Source organism: Rhamphochromis longiceps, linkage group LG23 (genome assembly GCF_057381845.1).
Source record: "Rhamphochromis longiceps isolate RC_006_pf linkage group LG23, R_longiceps_female_GT1.1, whole genome shotgun sequence".
Taxonomy (NCBI): Eukaryota; Metazoa; Chordata; class Actinopteri; order Cichliformes; family Cichlidae; genus Rhamphochromis; species Rhamphochromis longiceps.
In genome coordinates, this window is record NC_140578.1 from 12,474,589 (window position 1) to 12,494,104 (window position 19,516).

Consider the following 19,516-nt stretch of genomic DNA (forward strand, 5'->3'; position numbering starts at 1 on the left):
TCTGTATGGAGAGAATGTGATATTTGGACGATTTAACATTAATCCTGGTCCACGCATGAAGTTCTTCAAACCTTTCCAGGAGCCAAATGATGTTTGAAGAAGAGTTATTAAATCATCCATGTAACCCTTCAAAGCTGGCAATCATTGGCCTGGCTGCGTTCTTACTTCTCTGACTCCTGTTTATATTTTGTTTGAGATACAGTACTGTATCTGACAAGTATAGAAAGGCACTACCTTCCTCACTGTGGAAACACTTGATGCAGTCAAAAACCTAGCATAAAATGTTACGCTTTGGGATGAGAACGTGTTGGAATGACACTACCTGCAGCAAACAAGATGAACCACAGAAACCACATTTTCCAGATTAAGATTTGAGCTCTGATGCTCAAGAGTGAGTTTTTTGTCAGGACTTTACTGATCAACCTTTAGAAAATACCATTTTAATAGACTAACTCATGTTTTTAATGGAAAATCATTTTCTTCTTGTTCTTTCATCTGCTACCTTTAAGAATAAACACAAAATTATGGAATACTTGGCTGTCCCAACTCCACTTGATGTTTGTATAGTGGGAAAGTTATGGGTGATTAAGACCTGGGATTTGAAAAATTCAGCAAAATGACTCAGTGTGTCGCTTGGATTTTTTTATACTGCAAAATACACACAGGTAATAATCCACATGTAGTAGGAGAACAGGACACTTTATTAAAACCAGATTTAAATGTTTGTGCTTTTTATGCCCCAGAACTTTTAAACACATTTGTATTTGTTCATAAATGATTATCACAGTAGTTCCTCATCAATATTGACTCTTAATAATTTTTAATTTGTCACAGTGATTCTTTCTCATGCAGGTTCACTGATTTGAATCAAGGAAAAGTGTAGATGTCACAATGACCTCACACTACAAATCTAAATATTCCATTTCAGTTTGTGGAAATTGAGCTAAATGCTAAAATGATCACTGTTACAGAAGAAAAACCACAGTTTCATGCGGGGAATATTTTTAATTTCTGTCTCGGCTACATTGACAGAGCAATCAGAAATGCTGACATTTCAATAATGCTGTTCAATAACAGCAAAACTTCAGGGATTTTACTCAAAATGTTTTGTGGTTTTGTAGAATCATGTCGATCCATTGGAGGTATTTTGTGATGTCCGTGTAGACGTTGGGTTTATCTGGGTAGTTACAATTGCTGTTGTGGTTGAAAGAAACGATACCAACAGCAAACCCTTTGCACACCAGAGGACCACCAGAATCACCCTGTGAGGAGGAAGCATTTTAATTGGTCAGTTTATAGTAAGTGTTTAATACAGTACATTTATCAAAAAGAAACCTGCTGACATTGGACAGAATACATACCTGACAGAATCCTTTGCTTGTGCCATATCCACCTGCACAGATAACATTGGCAGGAAGTTGAGGCCATTGATTCTTACAGACTTGTGGGTTAATGACAGACACGTCCACCACCCTCAGCTCACCAACAGTTTTACCACCATTCATAGTTTTTCCCCATCCAGCCACCTGGCACACTTCATTTTCTGTTAGATCTATTTCAGCATGCGGAAGTTGAATTTCATCGTGTAGATCGTTTGTGGTTGCCAACTGGACACACACAATAAAAAGTAAAAATATAAATAAGACCACAAATATATTTCATGTGAAACTGTTGTCAGTATAAAGATGTACTTACTTGTAGGAGCATGATGTCATCACCCTTCTCAGGTGTGTTGTAACTGCTATAGACAAATTTTTTTTTAATCTCTACTATTTGGCCATTCTTGAGATTGTGGTTGCCAAGAACAACATGCGTGGGGAAGCTGAAGGAATAATCATTAAGAGGTTTTCAATTCATTTTCTAAATCTGTTTTAATGACATGAATCAGAGATTGAAGCAGGAGGTCGTCCGTTTAGCTCACTGGTTTGGCAGTGAACCATATGCCACATGACTGAAATTGAGCAGAGCTTTGCTGCGCATCTTTCCCTGCTCTCAACTTATGTTCCTGTCTAATCTTCACTGCTCCACTATCCAATAAAGGCAAAGAATTATCTGTAGGAAAGAGACTTAAGCAGAAGATGTTTGATTACTCACTCGTCAAAACAGTGTGCGGCAGTGACCACAAAGTTATTAGTGATGAGAAACCCTCCACACACATGACCGCCGTTGTTTTGCACAGAGACCATATATCGCATTGAACTCTCCGGTGCTTTTCCTCCATGTATGATGCCACCCCCATGCACTGAATAAAGTAAAAGAAAAAAAGGAAAATTAAATGGATGCCTCATTAAATGGTTGAAGAATAACAACAAGGACTTGTGATTCTTACCGAGTTGTCCAAAGCAGGTCAGAACAAGGAGGAGGAGAACTTTCTGCAGACCGAACATGATGCAAGCAAAATGGTTAGCCTTTGTTTGTACTGTAGGAGTCTCAGGTTCAGCCTTTTATAGAGCAGCTTCCTTTTGGCAAGTATGATTATCATCTGTCATTTTTTGCCTTTTGACCACTTCCTTTGCTACGTGTATTTTTGCCTATTTGAAACTTGTGTTATCTTTGCATGGTCTTGCTTATCATAAGTACAGTGCATCATCAGTCAGCAACACACTGCTTTGCACACAGAAATAAAATTCTTCACAAAAGCCTTTCACATTATTTTACAAATTATTTATCCTTTTTGCTGATAGCAACCTGCAGTCATTTGATGTATTTTTCACAAGTATTATATTTATCTGCTGAGGAATCCCCAACCATTCTACTTTTGGCAGATCTCACCAAGGTTTCTCATATTTATGGTCTTCTGGCATGGATCTTGATGTTCAGTTCACCCCACAGATTTTAAAGTCAGGGCGTCATGCAGGCCAGTCAGTAACATTCCTTTTGGTATTTTGAAAGCAGTTCTTGACCGGGTATGTTTTGGGTCGATGTCATGCTGGAAGACAAAGCAATGACAATGACCCAGTTTTACTGCTGACTGCTTGAGGATTTCTTTCAAAATCTTCACATATCTTCCTTCTTCATGATTTCTTCCACCTTGAAGAAATCCCCGGTTCCGAATGTGTCTCCCTGTTGATGCCTAAAGAGCTCTTTTTTTCATCTCATCTGACCAAAGGACGCACTTCAAGTATATATAATATTTTTTCAGCTTGTCCTTAGCATGCATCAGTCTGACTTGAAAGTTTCTCTTTTTCTTGGTCTGCAAGTCAATTCTTGTGCAGTGTTCTGGTGACAGTCTTCTTTGAGACTTCAATTCCTGAGTTGTCTGAGTCATTCACTTGTGTCTTGGCAGTTGTTCCAGGGCAGGGTTCTCAAACTTGCAGCCCAGGGGCCACTTGCGGCCCATGTCACCCCTACTTGCAGCCCGTATCTCATTTTTAAGTCTGACATCATTAGCCGTTTCTGGGTCCAAACTCCGCTTCAGGTCCCAAAGTCAACACTGTGGCATCACTGAGAGTTACAAACTGTGTAAATTCTTTCATCTTTAATAAAATGATCGGTGTGGCTGCTCTACCAGGTGTAACAATTAAGTTTAACATCCAGGCATCAAAGAAAAGAGAATTTATTAAGTTTAATGGAGTTCGAAGTTAGCAGGGAGTTAGCTCGCTAGTTTCCATCTAAAAATGACATACTGTGGCGACCCACTAGAGGGCTCCACTCACACCCAAGCTTGTAGGAGGGGTTCTGTTGTGTTTGGGCGCGATATGCTCAGTCAATGTATGGAGGTGAATAAAGTTGGAGTGGAAAACTAGAGCTCCTGTGTTGTGTGTCACATTCCTCCATAATACCTTGTTCTGACTGAGGGATTTCTGAAAAAATGAAAACATACAGCTCTGCTATCACTTCAGATATAAGTGAAGACAGAAAACTAAACAGTAGTGGTGTTTGTAGGGTATATCATGATGTGCTATGTGGTACTAGCTACATAACTATGGTTAGCATAATATAAACACATTAGCACAGTGAAGCTGGAGGATGAACGCTAAGTTTTTTCCACTCAATAAAAGTCAACACAAAGGTTACCGATGGTTAGGGACAAATGCAATTGCATGGCAGGAAAAAGATGCTGTAAACGGACCAAACTTCAGTCAGTTGAACAACTGAGATAATCCATCCACAATAGAGGTTAGTCATTAACACACTGCTGCATGGGCTGGGCCATAGTTATATCATAAGGTTTGAAAAACCGAGCTTTAAAACGTGCTGCTGATGAATAGTAGTAATAAAAACTAATAGAGGGCGACAGTGATCACTGACTTTTTAGGGGCTTGTTCAGATTAAATAGAACAAGATACAAAGCATTAAAATACGTTAAAAATACAACAGCCTTAATAAACACAGAAGTAGCTTTCGAACATCATCACTCAATAATAACCGGATATTGATGTGAAGAAATATAATGCAATTTGGCCCTCGAAGTTACTTTTTTTATTGAGGATTTGTTTGTTGTTGAGTACAATGTTAAAATAACTTTTTTTAAAAGCAAACAGATTTTTAATATGAAGGCAATATGAGCAGAGAGTGCAAAGATGCTGAGGCACTAGCTGTGTTGGTTCAGTGAGAGATTCAAAAACTAATGTGTACACTTATGTCTGCATTTTTATTTTGTTAAATATGAGCACAATGATAGCAGAAGTGCTGCCACGTGTCTGGCCAGAGACTAAGTACCAATGTGTTTATTTGGTAGTTCAATGAAAGGCTTCAGTTAGTTAAGAGTGGGGGGGGACTGCATTCACGTTTGCAGTTTTGTCACATTATACAGTATTTAAAAAATAATATTTGTGAGTGTTTTCTTGATGTTTGTTTGCTTTTTTTTTTTTTGTACTGCTTGAACACTAAAGTGGCTGTCCAATGAAATGACAGTGCCAGTGGCCCACAGCTCATTTAAGCTTGAGACCCCTCCTCTAGGGTCTTTAGATACATCTCTCACTAGGTTTTCTTTGCATAGTTTTTCACTTCCTACCTCTGCCAAGCTTGTTCTGTACTGCATGGCTCTCTTGGATCATCCTTGATCATGCTTTTCAGTCCAGTTCTTAACACACGGAAAAGCTGTGATAACTTTGTATATCCATCTTCTGCTTTGTTTTGGGAGCATCAACAATTCTTTTTCTTGAGTCTAACTGATTTCTTTTGCTTTTGGCATGATGCTGATGTTGATGTATGTTTTTATTGTTATTACTGGTTATTGTTTCTACCAGTGCTTAGTTAGTGCACATACCATACAGATCTAGAGGCAACATCATAAGTGGATTACATTTGATTGCATAAGTATTTCTTTTACAATTGTAGCTGCTGCTCATTGAGCAGCCATGTCCAGTTTCTGTGTTTGTTAGAAATAAGTCTGGTTTGTTTAATATTAACACCTATCCTAATCACAAAAACATAATTTTCATCCTTCTACTAAACACAATATGAATATTTTTACTTATATCCAGCAGATGATACAGAGTTGATAGTTAGTTTTCTCACATATTAAACGCTGATGTCTGACGTGACACATTTAAACGATTTTATCTTGGAGTTCTGCAGCAAACTACATAAACCATAGAAACCAAAGCATGAAGATAAGATGTTACTATAGTAGAACAACACGTACATAAACAGGTCTTCAAAGTTTCACATTTGTTGATGTATCACTCATTTAGTGTTTGCAACACTAATCTGACTTTGTTAGTATTTTTTAAGAATACTGAAGTACGTGTGCTCGTTAAGTGTACATGCTGGTGCTGTATATTTCAAATCTTATTACCCCGTGGAGAGGGTGCCTCCCGTCGGCCATTAGAAAATGCTATTTAATATTCAGTTCACTGAGATGTCTGATAAAGCTTTTTGAAAAAGTCCATATCAGATGCTGTGTCATTTCTTTCATCATACAAATGTCACCTCTTTCTTATTCATGCCTGTCATTGGTAGCTAAAGAACTGATTTCACTCCTGCCCGCCTCTACAACCTGATGAATTTCTTAAGGCTGCATCTGCTGTGTGTGTGTGTGTGTGTGTGTGTGTGTGTGTGTGTGTGTGTGTGTGTGTGTGTGTGTGTGTGTGTGTGTGTGTGTGTGTGTGTGTGTGTCTAAATCTCAGAAGGTTATACTATGATATTGTAACACATTGTCTCTGTTTTAACGAAAACCTGTGTGTATTCAGTGTTACTTTTCTAAGCTGTTTACGTACTTCAAAGACCTTGCCCCCGAGTCGCCCTCGTGTCACCGGGCTGCTTCCTCTATGTAGTCACAGATATGATCAGATCTGATTACAGCTGAAGGCACGAAATGCAAAGACTAAGACTCACTTAGTCAATCAGTACATCTGTTAATGTACTGACTGGAAAAGTCTTGTTTAATAATCTAGAAAATGTTGCTGACTCAAATTTCTGGCTTTAGACAAAGATAACCGCAAAAAATACAGCAGTTTGTTTTTGTATTAGTTTTTTTTTTTTTTTGGCTCATATTCTCTGCACCATATTTGGGGAGAAAAGTTCATCTTTTGTACCGAGTCTGTAGTTCTCATAGGCTCTTTATCTGCATCATCTTTGTCTCTGCAGATGTGTGGAGTGTAGAAAGATGGGACCCAAGTCCAGATGCTGACAATGGACTTAACTGTGAGTGAACCTTTATTAGCAGCAGGGACAGAATACAAAAATCAGAAAGTGGCAAAGACTAAATTAAAAAAAACCTAAACTGGGAGGCAACTACAAAAGCAATACAAAGGAACTAAAAACCTAAAAACCTGAGAGGAGATGTCAAGCACAGAACATGAAAACCTGAGACTCTGGAACATGGAGAAATGCAGGCAATACCCAGACAACCCATCAACAAACAGAGGAAGAAAAAGGGCTTGAATACACAGGGATAATGAGGGAATGAGACACAGGAAGAGAGCACAGCTGGGAGAAATCACACTAACATAGCACATGATACTGTCAAAGTAAAACAGGAAACATGAGACAGGCACAGACATGAACACATAACTTGACTACGTGGCACAAGGAACACAGGGGAAGCACAGAGACAGAAACCAAGAGACTAGAAACTATAAATAACAATGAAATCCAAGACTACAAATATTTCAAAACACTGGGTCACCGACTCAGGACTGCAACAATGTCAGCATGTTGCTGGGTGTTTGTTACATACTCAATTTCCAGGACCAACACCCCAATACAGGAAGTCTGGTTTGGCTTTCTGTTTAAAAAAGCCAGAATATTTGATCCTATGGGTCTTAACCAACCAGCAATGCAAAGCTTAGATGGACCCTCAGGGGACTCACCTAGTTTTAAGTCCAGGTGTCTTCCCTGCCACCTCTGTTACACCAGCTCCCCTCCCCTGCATTCAGAATACCTGGTTTAATTTTAGGGGCCTGGACAGTAGGCCTCAAGGGTCAATTTGGACCTCCTCGGCTTTACTGCTGCTAAATTGCTTTAATAAAATTTCCTGCAATGAAAGTCTAAATTATGGACATTCCCTTTTTAACCCTTTGGGAAATGGTAAAGGTAAAAATCTGAGTATTAACTCATTTTTGGTAAATCACTCTTACGGGTTACTCCGGCCCTTTATCGTAACCAACCATTGCCAAAAAAATACCAAAAAGATACAGAACCAATTTGTAAGTTTACAGTTTGAGCAACGGTTCAGCCTCTGGAATCTCTGCTGAAATATCCAACGGTGAACTTCTGAAATCCAATCTTCTGAACTGCTCATCTCACAGAAGACAAAGGGAAGAACAAAGGATGTTCCTGGGCGCTCTCCTTTATACTCTGCCAAGTGCCCATTACCCACCTCTCCTCGTATCTAAACATTCAGTCATGTTGTTTACATAATATCATCCGAAGTATAGCCACGCCCTTATCAGCCTCCCATCTGACGTCTCCACATAAATTCAGAGAGTAGTGACTTCTGTGTGTCACTCTCACTCATTTCCCCCCTTCCACAAACATGATCCTATTTTTCAAGGCTGCTTTTTACACATCCTCTCAGTTAGGCCTGTCTTGGAATCATTATTATATTTTCTTATGCATTGTATTGGTTAAACTTAAACACACTTATATTGTATTATATTATATATTATATATCGTTCCGGGAAAAGCAGAACAGATGCAGGGCTAACACAGAGAAACAGACAATTTAGAGACAATTTATCACAATTAATCACCAGGTAAACAATCCACACAGGGAGAACATCAGTGCTGCTATTCTGAACATTATTAGACATAACTAACTATCAGCAAAATCACATATGAATTATGGTTCCATCTTCGATAATTGCAACACTTAACAACAATTCTCTCATTCAAAATCATATATGATGATAGGTTGGAGACTCATTTCTTATCTCTTGTGATGGCATCAGCCACACAGGGGTAAATTAGTCCATTTTTCACTTTATTAGTTTGCTTTGCAGTTTTCTTCATTAATCATTTGGTTAAACCTAACACTGGTATTATGAGGCGCGCACATAGTAACATTGTGTGGTTTTTCTAAAATGTTTTGTTATATTAATTATGTTTCTCTTTCTTTGAGTTACCTGGGTTTGGGCGGTGGCTGTTTCCTGTCTGGGCAAAAGGCGTGGCTGAGGACTCTGGGGACAAAATGCCTGCTCAGCAGGACCAACCATGGGCTTACCAGGAGCAGGGGTGTTTTAGGCTTAGTTAGGTTATTCTGTGCTTAGTTAATATTAGTGTGTGTTTTTGTTTTCCCCCTATTGTGTTCAAATGGTTTGGCCAAATCATTATAAAAGCTACCCTCATGTGTCTTTTTAATTAGGTCAGTTTGTGAGTTAAGTTGTGTCTCACTTTGTTGTTTAAGTTTTGGAAATTACTTTTTGTAGAGTTATATTTAGTTGACCTGTTTTATGGGCCTGCTGAGTATGGTTTTTAATTTTGGACTTTTTGAGGGTTAAAATAAAGAAAACCCTTTTTGAAGATATTTTTGCTTGTGTCCTCTTTGCTTTGGCTGCTTGGTCCCTCACAATTGGTGGCAGCAGTGGGATCTGCCAGTTGAGGACACAGTATTTTTTTCTTTGAGGCTTTTTCACCCCCAGAAAAAAAAAAGAAAAATGCATCGTGGAGGAAAGGTGGAAAAGAAGAAAGGAGTAACTGTTCAGAAGGAAGCTGATGCTGAGGAGGAAATTGGAGTCTCTGAAATGGTGGAGAGCACTGAGGTTGAAGAAAGGGAGCCATCTCTGTCAGATCTGATGTCAATATTGCAAGCTCATATGGGTCAACAGGAGGCTCGGGAAGCAAGGCAAGAAGAGGTAACTGCACGACAAGAACAAAAATTCAAAGCATTGCAACATCAGTTTCAGCTCTTACAGTTAGAGGTGCAGTCCCGGACATCACCAGTACCAGAGCTACCATTACCTACCACAGAGTCACCAGAGTCAAGGGAGCTACCTCACATTCCTAGTTCTCCTCAAGCTCAAGCTGAATCCAGTCAGTCATTATCAGGTCAGTTTTCATTGCATGAACCCAGACTGGAAAAGTTGACTGATAGTGATGATATTGAGCATTTTTTGACTACATTTGAACGCATTGCCTTAGCATATCGTTGGGAAAAAACAGACTGGGTTTTTCGATTAATACCACTGCTAACGGGCAAGGCAAGAGGGGCATACGTTCATATGGATATTGATGACTCTCTCAGCTATGACAAAGTTAAAGCTGCAATTTTGTCCAAATATGATGTTAACCCTGAGACCTACAGGCAGCGATTCCATTCACTGGAAGTCAGGCTTGATGAGAACCCTAAGGAGTTGTATGCTCGACTTAAAGATCTGTACGGGAAATGGATTCAGCCAAAAGGTAAAACGAACCAAGAAATTGGTGAAATAATCATCCTTGAACAATATTTGAGAATGTTGTCCCCTGAGCTACAGGTTTGGATTCGAGAGCACAATCCGTCTTCTGCAGCGAAGGCAGCTGAGCTGGCAGAAGTGTTTGTAGCTGCCAGGAGGAAAGGGCAACCTTGGACCTGTAATGCAAATAAAATGCCAAAGGAAGGCCCCAAATCAGCCCAGATGTATCATCAAAGGCCATTGTCAGCAGAAAAAACTCCTGTGGGTGAGAACCAGTTTGCTGGCAGACCATTAAAAAATTCAAAAAAGATTGTTTGTTACCTCTGTGGGTTAGAGGGCCACACAAAGCCAATGTGCCCAAAAACCTCAGCTAAGATGGTTCAAATGTGTTTCATGCCACGTTCACATGCTGAACATGGGCTCCAGTGTGACCAGACTGTTAAAATGATAAAAATTGAAGCTAATGGAACAACTTTAAGAGCTTTGCTTGATTCTGGCAGTTCTCGTACACTGATACATAGAGATTTTGTGCCCCCCAATATTGTCCGTGTTAGTGACACCATCCCCATTTGTTGTGTGCTTGGAGATGAGAAGATGTACTCAACAGCTGACATGTACATTAAAGTGAATGGACAGACATACCTTTTAAATGTTGGGGTGGTTGATAACCTGCCTTATTCAGCTATTCTGGGACGAGATTTTCCAGTGCTTTTTGATTTGTTGGAGTCAGACCAGAATCATCAATGCAATGTGGCTGTTACTAGAGCCCAAGCTCAAAAATCTAGTGAAACCTCAGAAGTTTTCAGTGCCTTGCCATTTTTTTTAATGAGGAATGGGAAGTTGCACCTGTGAAGCCTTGGAAAAGTCGCGGACAGAGGAGACAGGAGAAGTTCCAGCATACTATAGTACACCCAGAAATGCATACTGACCCAGACTTGCCTTTGGGACTTCAAATTCCTGGCAATATAATAGAGTTGCAAAAAACTGATCCTAGTTTAGCTTCCTGTTTTCAGCGAGCAATAGACAAGGACCAAGTAGAGGAGGCAGGCATTAACAAAAGTGACTATGTCTTGCAAAATGGCATACTTTACCATCAGATGGGCTCACTTCTGAAGCTAGTGGTCCCCCAAGAAGTTAGAGAAACCGTGCTTAATTTGGGACACTCTATTCCCTGGTCTGGCCACCTTGGTAAGCACAAAACCACAGCTCGTATTAAACAACATTTTTTCTGGCCTGGCCTCCATAGAGATGTAGCCTACTTCTGTAAGAGCTGTCCTCAGTGCCAGATGACATCCTCCAAAGTCCCTTCCAAAGCTCCACTCCAACCACTGCCTATTATTGGTACCCCATTTGAGCGCCTCGGAATGGATATTGTTGGACCCGTTGAGAAGAGTAAGTCAGGGAATCGCTATATGCTTGTAATCACTGATTATGCAACTAAATATCCAGAGGTCTTCCCACTGAAATCCATCAAGGCAAAATCAGTAGCTTTCTGCCTTGTACAGCTCTTCGCAAGAGTAGGGTTCCCACAGGAAATACTGACTGATCAGGGGAGTAACTTTATGTCCAACTTACTAAAACAGGTGTACAAGCTGCTGGGCATTAGAAGCCTGAGGACCACCCCATACCATCCTCAGACTGATGGGCTAACAGAACGGTTCAATCAGACTCTGAAGCAGATGCTCCGGAAGGTGGTAGATAAGAATGGTGCTGATTGGGATCAGTGGCTTCCTTATCTTCTCTTTGCCTACAGGGAAGTGCCACAAGCCTCCACTGGTTTCTCTCCGTTCGAACTTTTGTATGGGTATGAGGTACAAGGACCTCTAGCCCTGCTAAGAAACATCTGGGAGGGAGGCAAGGAAAAGATGGACTCTGTTAACATTGTTTCCTATGTTGTGCAGATGAGGGAGCGACTGCAGAAAATGAGTGAGCTTGCTCAGTCAAATATGACCAAAATCAAGCAGAAGTTTTGGTATGACCGAGCAGCTCGTCAGAGGTCTTTTAGTCCTGGACAAAAGGTGTTGGTGCTCCTCCCCACTGACAACAACAAGCTATTGGCTAAGTGGCAAGGGCCCTTTGAGGTTCAGAAGAAATTGGGGTCCACTACTTACCAAGTGTTCATCCCTGGAAAGCCACGCTCCAGCAGGGTTCTGCACATAAATCTATTGAAGGAATGGGCGCAGCGCCCTGAAAAGACAGCAGAGGTGATGCTCATAAGGGGTGTGCCAGAGGAAGAAGAGGTTGGTGAGCAATACTTGCCTTCTGCTGATGTGGTAGATTTTGACCTTAGTCATCTGCCAGATGATAAACAGTTTCAGGTGAGAGCTGCATGCAACTCTGAGGTGCTTCAAGTGAATCCTGGCCGAACAGATATTGTTGAGCATGACATTGTCATTAAAGAGGGCGTCGCAGTAAAGCGTTTGAGCTACAGGATCCCTGAACGTCTGCTAATATCCCTGAAGAAGGAAATCGACCTCATGTTGTCCTTGGGGATCATTGAGCCATCAAAGAGTGAGTGGTGTAATCCAGTGGTCCTGGTGCCAAAGAAGGATGAAAGCATGAGGTTCTGTATAGACTTCAGGTACCTAAACTCAATATCACTGTTTGATTCATACCCCACACCACGCATTGATGATTTGCTGGAACGGCTGGGGAAGGCAAAGTACTTGACCTGTGCAAGGGATATTGGCAGGTGCCACTAACGGAGCGATCAAAGAAGTTGACTGCCTTTCGAACACCTTGGGGTCTCTTCCAATTTACAGTGATGCCATTCGGGCTGCATGGGGCTCCAGCAACCTTTCAGAGATTAATGGACCAAGTACTATGTGGTTTCTCAGATTTTGCATCTGCATATCTTGATGATATTGTCATCTACAGCACCACATGGGAGGAACACTTGGAACATCTGCATGCTGTCTTCGACCGTCTTGGCACTGCTGGGTTGACGGTGAACCCCTCTAAGTGTGTTTTTGCCTCTGCTGAGACTGCGTACCTGGGCCATGTGATCGGGAATGGGGTGATCAAGCCTCAGGTCAGTAAGATCCAAGCCATTGAGTCTTGTCCTCTCCCACAGACAAGGAAGCAACTAAGATCCTTTTTGGGCATGGCAGGCTTTTATCGTCGGTTCATACCACGATTCTCCACCAGGGCAGCTCTACTAACGGACTTGATAGGCATCAAGTGTCCTAATCAGATTAACTGGACAGAGGAGGCTATAGCAGCTTTCAAGGACATCAGTCAATCACTGAGTAGCGAACCAGTTTTGTACAGTCCAGACTTTAATGAGCACTTTTTCCTTCAAACGGATGCATCTCATAGGGGTCTGGGAGCAGTGCTACTTCAAGGTTTGGAAGGAGAACGTCATCCTGTTGCTTATATCAGCCGAAAGCTGTTCCCGAGAGAGGTTCGATATTCAACAGTGGAAAAGGAGGCCCTTGCAATCAAGTGGGCCCTTGATTCCTTCAGGTACTACCTTCTTGGAAGAGAATTCACCCTGGAGACGGATCACAGTGCACTTCAGTGGATGGAAAAGATGAAGGATAAGAATGGAAGGATCACAAGATGGTACCTTGCTCTGCAACCTTTCCGGTTTGTCATCAAGCACATTCCTGGGAAGAACAACGTTACCGCCGACTTCCTCTCTCGCTGTACCAGCGAGAGTCCTGAAGAGGGGGGGTGTGTGATGGCATCAGCCACACAGGGGTAAATTAGTCCATTTTTCACTTTATTAGTTTGCTTTGCAGTTTTCTTCATTAATCATTTGGTTAAACCTAACACTGGTATTATGAGGCGCGCACATAGTAACATTGTGTGGTTTTTCTAAAATGTTTTGTTATATTAATTATGTTTCTCTTTCTTTGAGTTACCTGGGTTTGGGCGGTGGCTGTTTCCTGTCTGGGCAAAAGGCGTGGCTGAGGACTCTGGGGACAAAATGCCTGCTCAGCAGGACCAACCATGGGCTTACCAGGAGCAGGGGTGTTTTAGGCTTAGTTAGGTTATTCTGTGCTTAGTTAATATTAGTGTGTGTTTTTGTTTTCCCCCTATTGTGTTCAAATGGTTTGGCCAAATCATTATAAAAGCTACCCTCATGTGTCTTTTTAATTAGGTCAGTTTGTGAGTTAAGTTGTGTCTCACTTTGTTGTTTAAGTTTTGGAAATTACTTTTTGTAGAGTTATATTTAGTTGACCTGTTTTATGGGCCTGCTAAGTATGGTTTTTAATTTTGTTAATTTTGGACTTTGAGGGTTAAAATAAAGAAAACCCTTTTTGAAGATATTTTTGCTTGTGTCCTCTTTGCTTTGGCTGCTTGGTCCCTCACATCTCTTCACATTCCATTTAACATATTGATCAAACTTTTATTTTATCTTTAATTAAGAATAAAGATGATTAGCAAAAGCACACGAAGAGACTCTGTTTTAGCACATAAATGATTGGATGTTGAGCCTTTTTACCCTCTCTCAAATGTAATGAGAGGTAAACCAGGGAGACTTCTCTTCTCTCTATCTTCTCTTCTCTTTCTACAACACCTTTCTCAACAATACACCAAGGGTATTGTGGGTATTTGTACAGTAAATGTAATTCTGTTGCCTGGAAAGCATTTACATTTATGTGATGCGGCACAGAAGTTGCACAAATCTCTGAAAATCAGATAAAAGAAACCACAGCTTCGAGCTTCAGGCGTGACATAATTTAATCATTCCTGACAGATGACAGTGTAAAAGAACATCTTGACTCAGTTTGACATTTCACGCAACCTCTGTGAAATATGTCAGTAAGTGATACTCTAATTGAAAAGTGAAGTATTGCAGTTATCTCACGTACTGTGTGCTGTGGGTTGGAAAATAGAAGCAAGAGCTGGGGTGGGAGGGGAGAGAGGTTCACCCGGCAAAGGTTTCCAGTGTGTTGTAGGGCTAACACAGAGAGACTGAAAACCTTTCACTTTTAAAACCCCATTTATAATCACTTATTAATATCACACTAATTGTGTCAATCGACATCATTTCATTACGACCACAAGCATATCTTTGAATTGTTGGAGAAAACACAAACTGCACAGAATCCCCAGCCAACCAGGAAGTTTGAATCCCGAACCTTCATTCAGTGAGGAAACGGTTCTAACCACTGCACCACCCTGATCTCAGCCCAAGCACTACAGAGGCAACTATGCTAAAACAGCTTGTCAAACACTGCCCCCTAATGGTGACCATTTATTAAGTTTGGCTAACCTCCTAAGACCCGAACTCTTTCATGGCATGGATTTTTAATTCCTCTTTCTCTGACATTTGAGCTGATTAGGACCTGATGAATGTAAAAACAAAGAATCACCAGATTTTTTTTTTTTTTTACCTGATTTTTGTTTCTAAGAAAAGTGAGAGCCACATATGAGGACATTCGTTTTAAATTTTGATAAAACAGAGGCAGTATAATGTCCTCGTAAGTGGATATCAGGCCCTTGTAGAGCAAAATTTAGTATTTTTGGTCTAGACAACCAAAAATGTGATGGCCACATATGTGGACGCCAGGTCCTAGGAGGTTAAAACTAATTTCTTTTTCCCGAGAATGTTTTTGATCTAAAAAAGGAAGATCGATATATATATATCTGTGTAGATGTTTGGGACATTTGGATAGTCATTCATGTCATAGTTGTTAAAGGAAAAAACACCAAACTGCTGATTTGTCACACATCAGAGGACCACCAGAAGCACCCAGTGAGGAGGAAATATAATTTAATTTATGCCATTTTTATGAAGTTAGATCACATTTTAAATGAAAACATTAAAATGTTACCTGACATATTCCTTTCTTTGCTTCAAGCAGTTCTTATCCTGTCTCTTAATCTATCGTAGATTAATATGGAATAACTTAAACTTCAGCTTAGTAAGACTCTGTACCTCATATATTACCATGAGCATTATCTCAAAATGCTGTGATGATCATACTTTGTCCATCAAGCGTGAAGAAAATTGAAAGAAACAAAAACTTTGTTGAACAGTAGATGGTGCTATTGGAATATTTTGTATAACATATAATAATATAATACTGTGGTGTTCTCACTGGGAAAAGGAAAATGAGAAAAAGTAAATCTTACTAAAAAAATTTATATATTATAATTTTTTATTATGATATTATATTTTTTCATATAAAGACTAATTTATAGTGGTTTTAATAATGAAAAGAAAAAAAATAATGCAACTCAAAAACAGAAACTAAAAAAACATTTAAAGGATAATTTAGTGTGTCCGTCATATAAATGATACACAAGGAAAATGCAAGGAAAACAATACATATTTGATTATTTGAGCCCAATAATGTAATCCACCATTCTTCTCTTTGATACATCCTCCAGCTTAGAGCTGTTTAAGTGATGAACACGGTTCATCAATATTTTCTGCTGGGAATGTTTCTGGAAGATTTCTTCTTGGTTTTCAGTTATCTTATCAAGCTTCATTACAACCTTCATTTGAAAGTCTAAGAAAAAAACAGATGAGCAAGTATTTTTAACATGTGAAGAAATGACAGACCTGTCACATCCAGTGTTGGTCAAGTTACTTGAAAAAAGTAATCAGTAATTAGTTACTGATTACTTCCCCAAAAAAGTAATCCTGTTACTTTACTGATTACTTATTTTCAAAACTAATTAATTACTTAGTTACTTAGTTACTTTTTAAAAACACGATTTACAACCTGAAGAGGTGATAAAGCGATAGATCTTTCAGCCCAATTCTACTTTTTCTGCATAATCCATCATACAAAATGTAATCAAATGGAAAGGTCCCTTTTTAAAACTTGTTTTATCAGTTTTAATCTTTTAACTTTATGCATCAAGCAAAAATGTAATTATATGCAACATTCTCTGACTTGAATAAATTAGTTTAACATTTAAACCTATTTTCTGCACATTCCAGCACATAAAATAAAATATTTTTTGTGTTTACACTCAGTCTTTCAAATAGATGCAAGTAAAACACAGCAGAAAATAAATAAAGTCAAAGACTCAGCGGTCCTGTTGCTCTATTTTTACCTGTAAAGCAGGACTGCGGTAGGCGGAGGTTTACCCTGGTGCAGGTGTGCCGCGGTCAGTTGAAGAATCCGTGAGTTTCTCTGTGAATTTCCCATTACGTCATGGCGCACTCGGTGCTTGCTCGGAAGTTTAGGGGTTTTTTTCGCTGTAAAAAGAAGTTTTCTTCCCACGCACAACGGACGCTAATGTTTTTGTCACTTTTTATGGAATCAAACTCAAAGTAAGGTCAGTACTTCCACGCTTTAAACGCTGCACGCTCATACTCTCTCCCACAATCGATATGTGATCCATTGTTGATCTGCACACAGCTGTTGTCACTAATGGCGCACTCGCTTACGTCACTGTCGTGAGACATTCTCGCAAAAAATCACGGTTTTAGTAACGCAGTAACGCAGCGTTCCTATGGGAAAGTAACGGTAATCTAATTACCGTTTTTGCAATAGTAATCCCTTACTTTACTCGTTACTTGAAAAAAGTAATCAGATTACAGTAACGCGTTACAAGTAACACGTTACTGCCCATCTCTGGTCACATCTACATTAAACTCCAAACTGTGTCTTGTGTTGCATCATATTACTGAGGGGCATAATGAGAAAACTGACAAGAAAAGTCCATGGTGTATGTGGGTATGAATTTCTGTCATTTTAATTGCAATAACTTATAATTGTGTACTGTAATTCATATATTTTTAGTGTATAATGTGATGCCCGAGAAGAGTTTTCTGACACACAAGTGAAAAAAAAAACTGGAAAGATTTTTAACCAAACCTTACTATCATTTTAAAATAAATCTTCTGTCATTTTTAAAAGAACATTGGAATTCTTATGTCGACATGTATCCTGGTAATTAATTAGCTGAGGTATTAAATTTAAAGAAAACATAAGGAAGAAAATAACAATGGAAGTACTAGCTCCTGTAGCCAGCAGATGTCACTGTTGAGACATGGCAATATCAAATTCAATCTATTATTTCCAACAAGAGAGGGCATTTAGTTTATTAAATAAAGACCTTTAGACGCTGGATGTATAAAATCGGTGCAAATGATTAATAGATTTGCCTATTTTTCATCTCATTCACACTAACAACGTCATTTCACTGGACAAATTATTATTATTATTATTATCCATCCATCCATCCATTCGCTTCCGCTTCTCCTTTTCAGGGTCGCGGGGGGCGCTGGAGCCTATCCCAACTGTCATAGGGCGAGAGGCGGGGCACACCCTGGACAGGTCGCCAGTCTGTCGCAGGGCCAACACACAGGGACAGACAAACAATGGCGCTCACGTTCACTCGCACATTCACACCTAACGGCAATTTGGATTTTTCCAATTAACCTATCTCCACAAGCTGCATGTCTTTGGACGGTGGGAGGAAACCGGAGTACCCGGAGGGAACCCACGCAAACACGGGGAGAACATGCAAACTCCACACAGAAAGACCCCGGCCTGATTTTTGGAATTGAACTCAGGACCTTCTTGCTGTGCAGCAACAGTGCTAACCACCGTGCTGCCCTATTATTATTATTATTATTATTATTATTTTAAAAGTGAATAAACAGATCTGGCAAATTAGACCACTTCACCTGGTGTGATGGCATCAGCCACACATGGGTAAAACAAGTCCATTTGTTCACTTATTAGTTTGGTTTACAGTTTTCTTCATTAATATAGTTCATTAATCATTTTATTTAAACCTAACACTGATATTATGAGCATAATAGCATTGTGTGGTTTTTCTAAAAATGTTTTCTGTTATATTAATTATGTTTCTCTTTCTTTGAGTTACCTGGTTTTGGGCAGTGGCTGTTTCCTGTTTGGGCAAAAGGCGTGGCTGAGGAATCCCAGAACAAAATGCCTGCTCAGCAGGACCAACCACGTGCTTATCAGGAACAGGGGTGTTTTAGGTTTACTCACGTTATTCTGTGCATAGTTAGTATTAGTGTTTGTTTTTGTTTCCCCCCTATTGTGTGTAAATTGTTTGGCCAAACCACTATAAAAGCTACCCTCTTGTGTCTTTGTAATTAGGTCAGTTTATGAGTTAAGTTGTGTCCACTTTGTTTTAAGTTTCTGAACATTACTTTTTGTAGAGTTATATTTAGTTGACCTCTTTTATGGGCCCGCTAATTATATTTTTGAATTTTGTCTTTTGAACTTTTTTTGAGGTTTAAAATGAAGAAAACCCATTTTGAAGACATTTTTTCCTGTCCTCTATGTCTTGGCTGCTTGGTCCTTCACACTTGGCAAAAAGTCCACTCTTAGCTCAAAACACACAACTGTACTGTGTGAGTAACTGTAAATATTAGGGCCACACAGTTAACTAGGAATTGAACCTTAGAAAAAGTAATTATGTAAGATGAATGTTTGATGAAATTATTTGCCAACAGTCTTTATTGATACTGGCTAGAGGCAATATCCAGCAGAGACACACACACACACACACACACATATTAAAAATAAATTCCCCTCTGGGCGGTCTTTATCCTTCAAGTTCAGGTCCTCCTGGGAGCTTGAGGGTAGCTTGCCCAGTTGCTTAGCCGTTCCTAGGACTGCGCTCTTCTGGACAGAGATATTTGATGTTGTTCCTGGGATCTGCTGGAGCCACTTGCCTAGCTTGGGGATCACTGCATCGAATACTCCGATTACCACAGGGACCACTGTTACCTTCACCCTCTACATCTTCTCGAGTTCTTCTCTCAGCCCTTGGTACTTCTCCAG

General features: G+C 39.8%; 1 protein-coding gene across 2 annotated transcripts; it reads right to left on the reverse strand.

The window, feature by feature from the left end:
- Nucleotides 1-934: 934 nt before the first annotated feature.
- LOC146641413 (duodenase-1-like) lies at nucleotides 935-8,925 on the reverse strand. 2 transcript variants are annotated; one of them, XM_085398273.1, is made up of 6 exons: nucleotides 8,514-8,925; nucleotides 2,330-2,372; nucleotides 2,095-2,242; nucleotides 1,696-1,822; nucleotides 1,362-1,607; nucleotides 935-1,262 (listed from the first exon to the last, which is right to left on the reverse strand). In XM_085398273.1, the coding sequence occupies exons 1-6, from the start codon at nucleotides 8,601-8,603 to the stop codon at nucleotides 1,098-1,100; spliced, it is 819 nt and encodes a 272-aa protein (XP_085254399.1). In that variant the 5' UTR covers nucleotides 8,604-8,925; the 3' UTR covers nucleotides 935-1,097. The 2 variants fall into 2 exon arrangements, with proteins under 2 accessions (XP_085254399.1, XP_085254397.1); XM_085398271.1 differs by lacking the exon at nucleotides 8,514-8,925 and having other exon boundaries at nucleotides 2,095-2,387.
- Between the last annotated feature and the right edge of the window lie 10,591 nt (nucleotides 8,926-19,516).

What these genes read in the sequence shown, in the direction of transcription:
- LOC146641413 (XM_085398271.1), bottom strand. Translation starts at nt 2,387, where the DNA reads ATGTTCGGTCTGCAGAAAGTTCTCCTCCTCCTTGTTCTGACCTGCTTT. An exon ending in ATGACATCATGCTCCTACAA is followed by an intron (nt 1,608 to 1,695) that starts GTAAGTACATCT and finishes GTGTGTGTCCAG; the next exon opens with TTGGCAACCACAAACGATCT. An exon ending in CAAGCAAAGGATTCTGTCAG is followed by an intron (nt 1,263 to 1,361) that starts GTATGTATTCTG and finishes TCCTCCTCACAG; the next exon opens with GGTGATTCTGGTGGTCCTCT.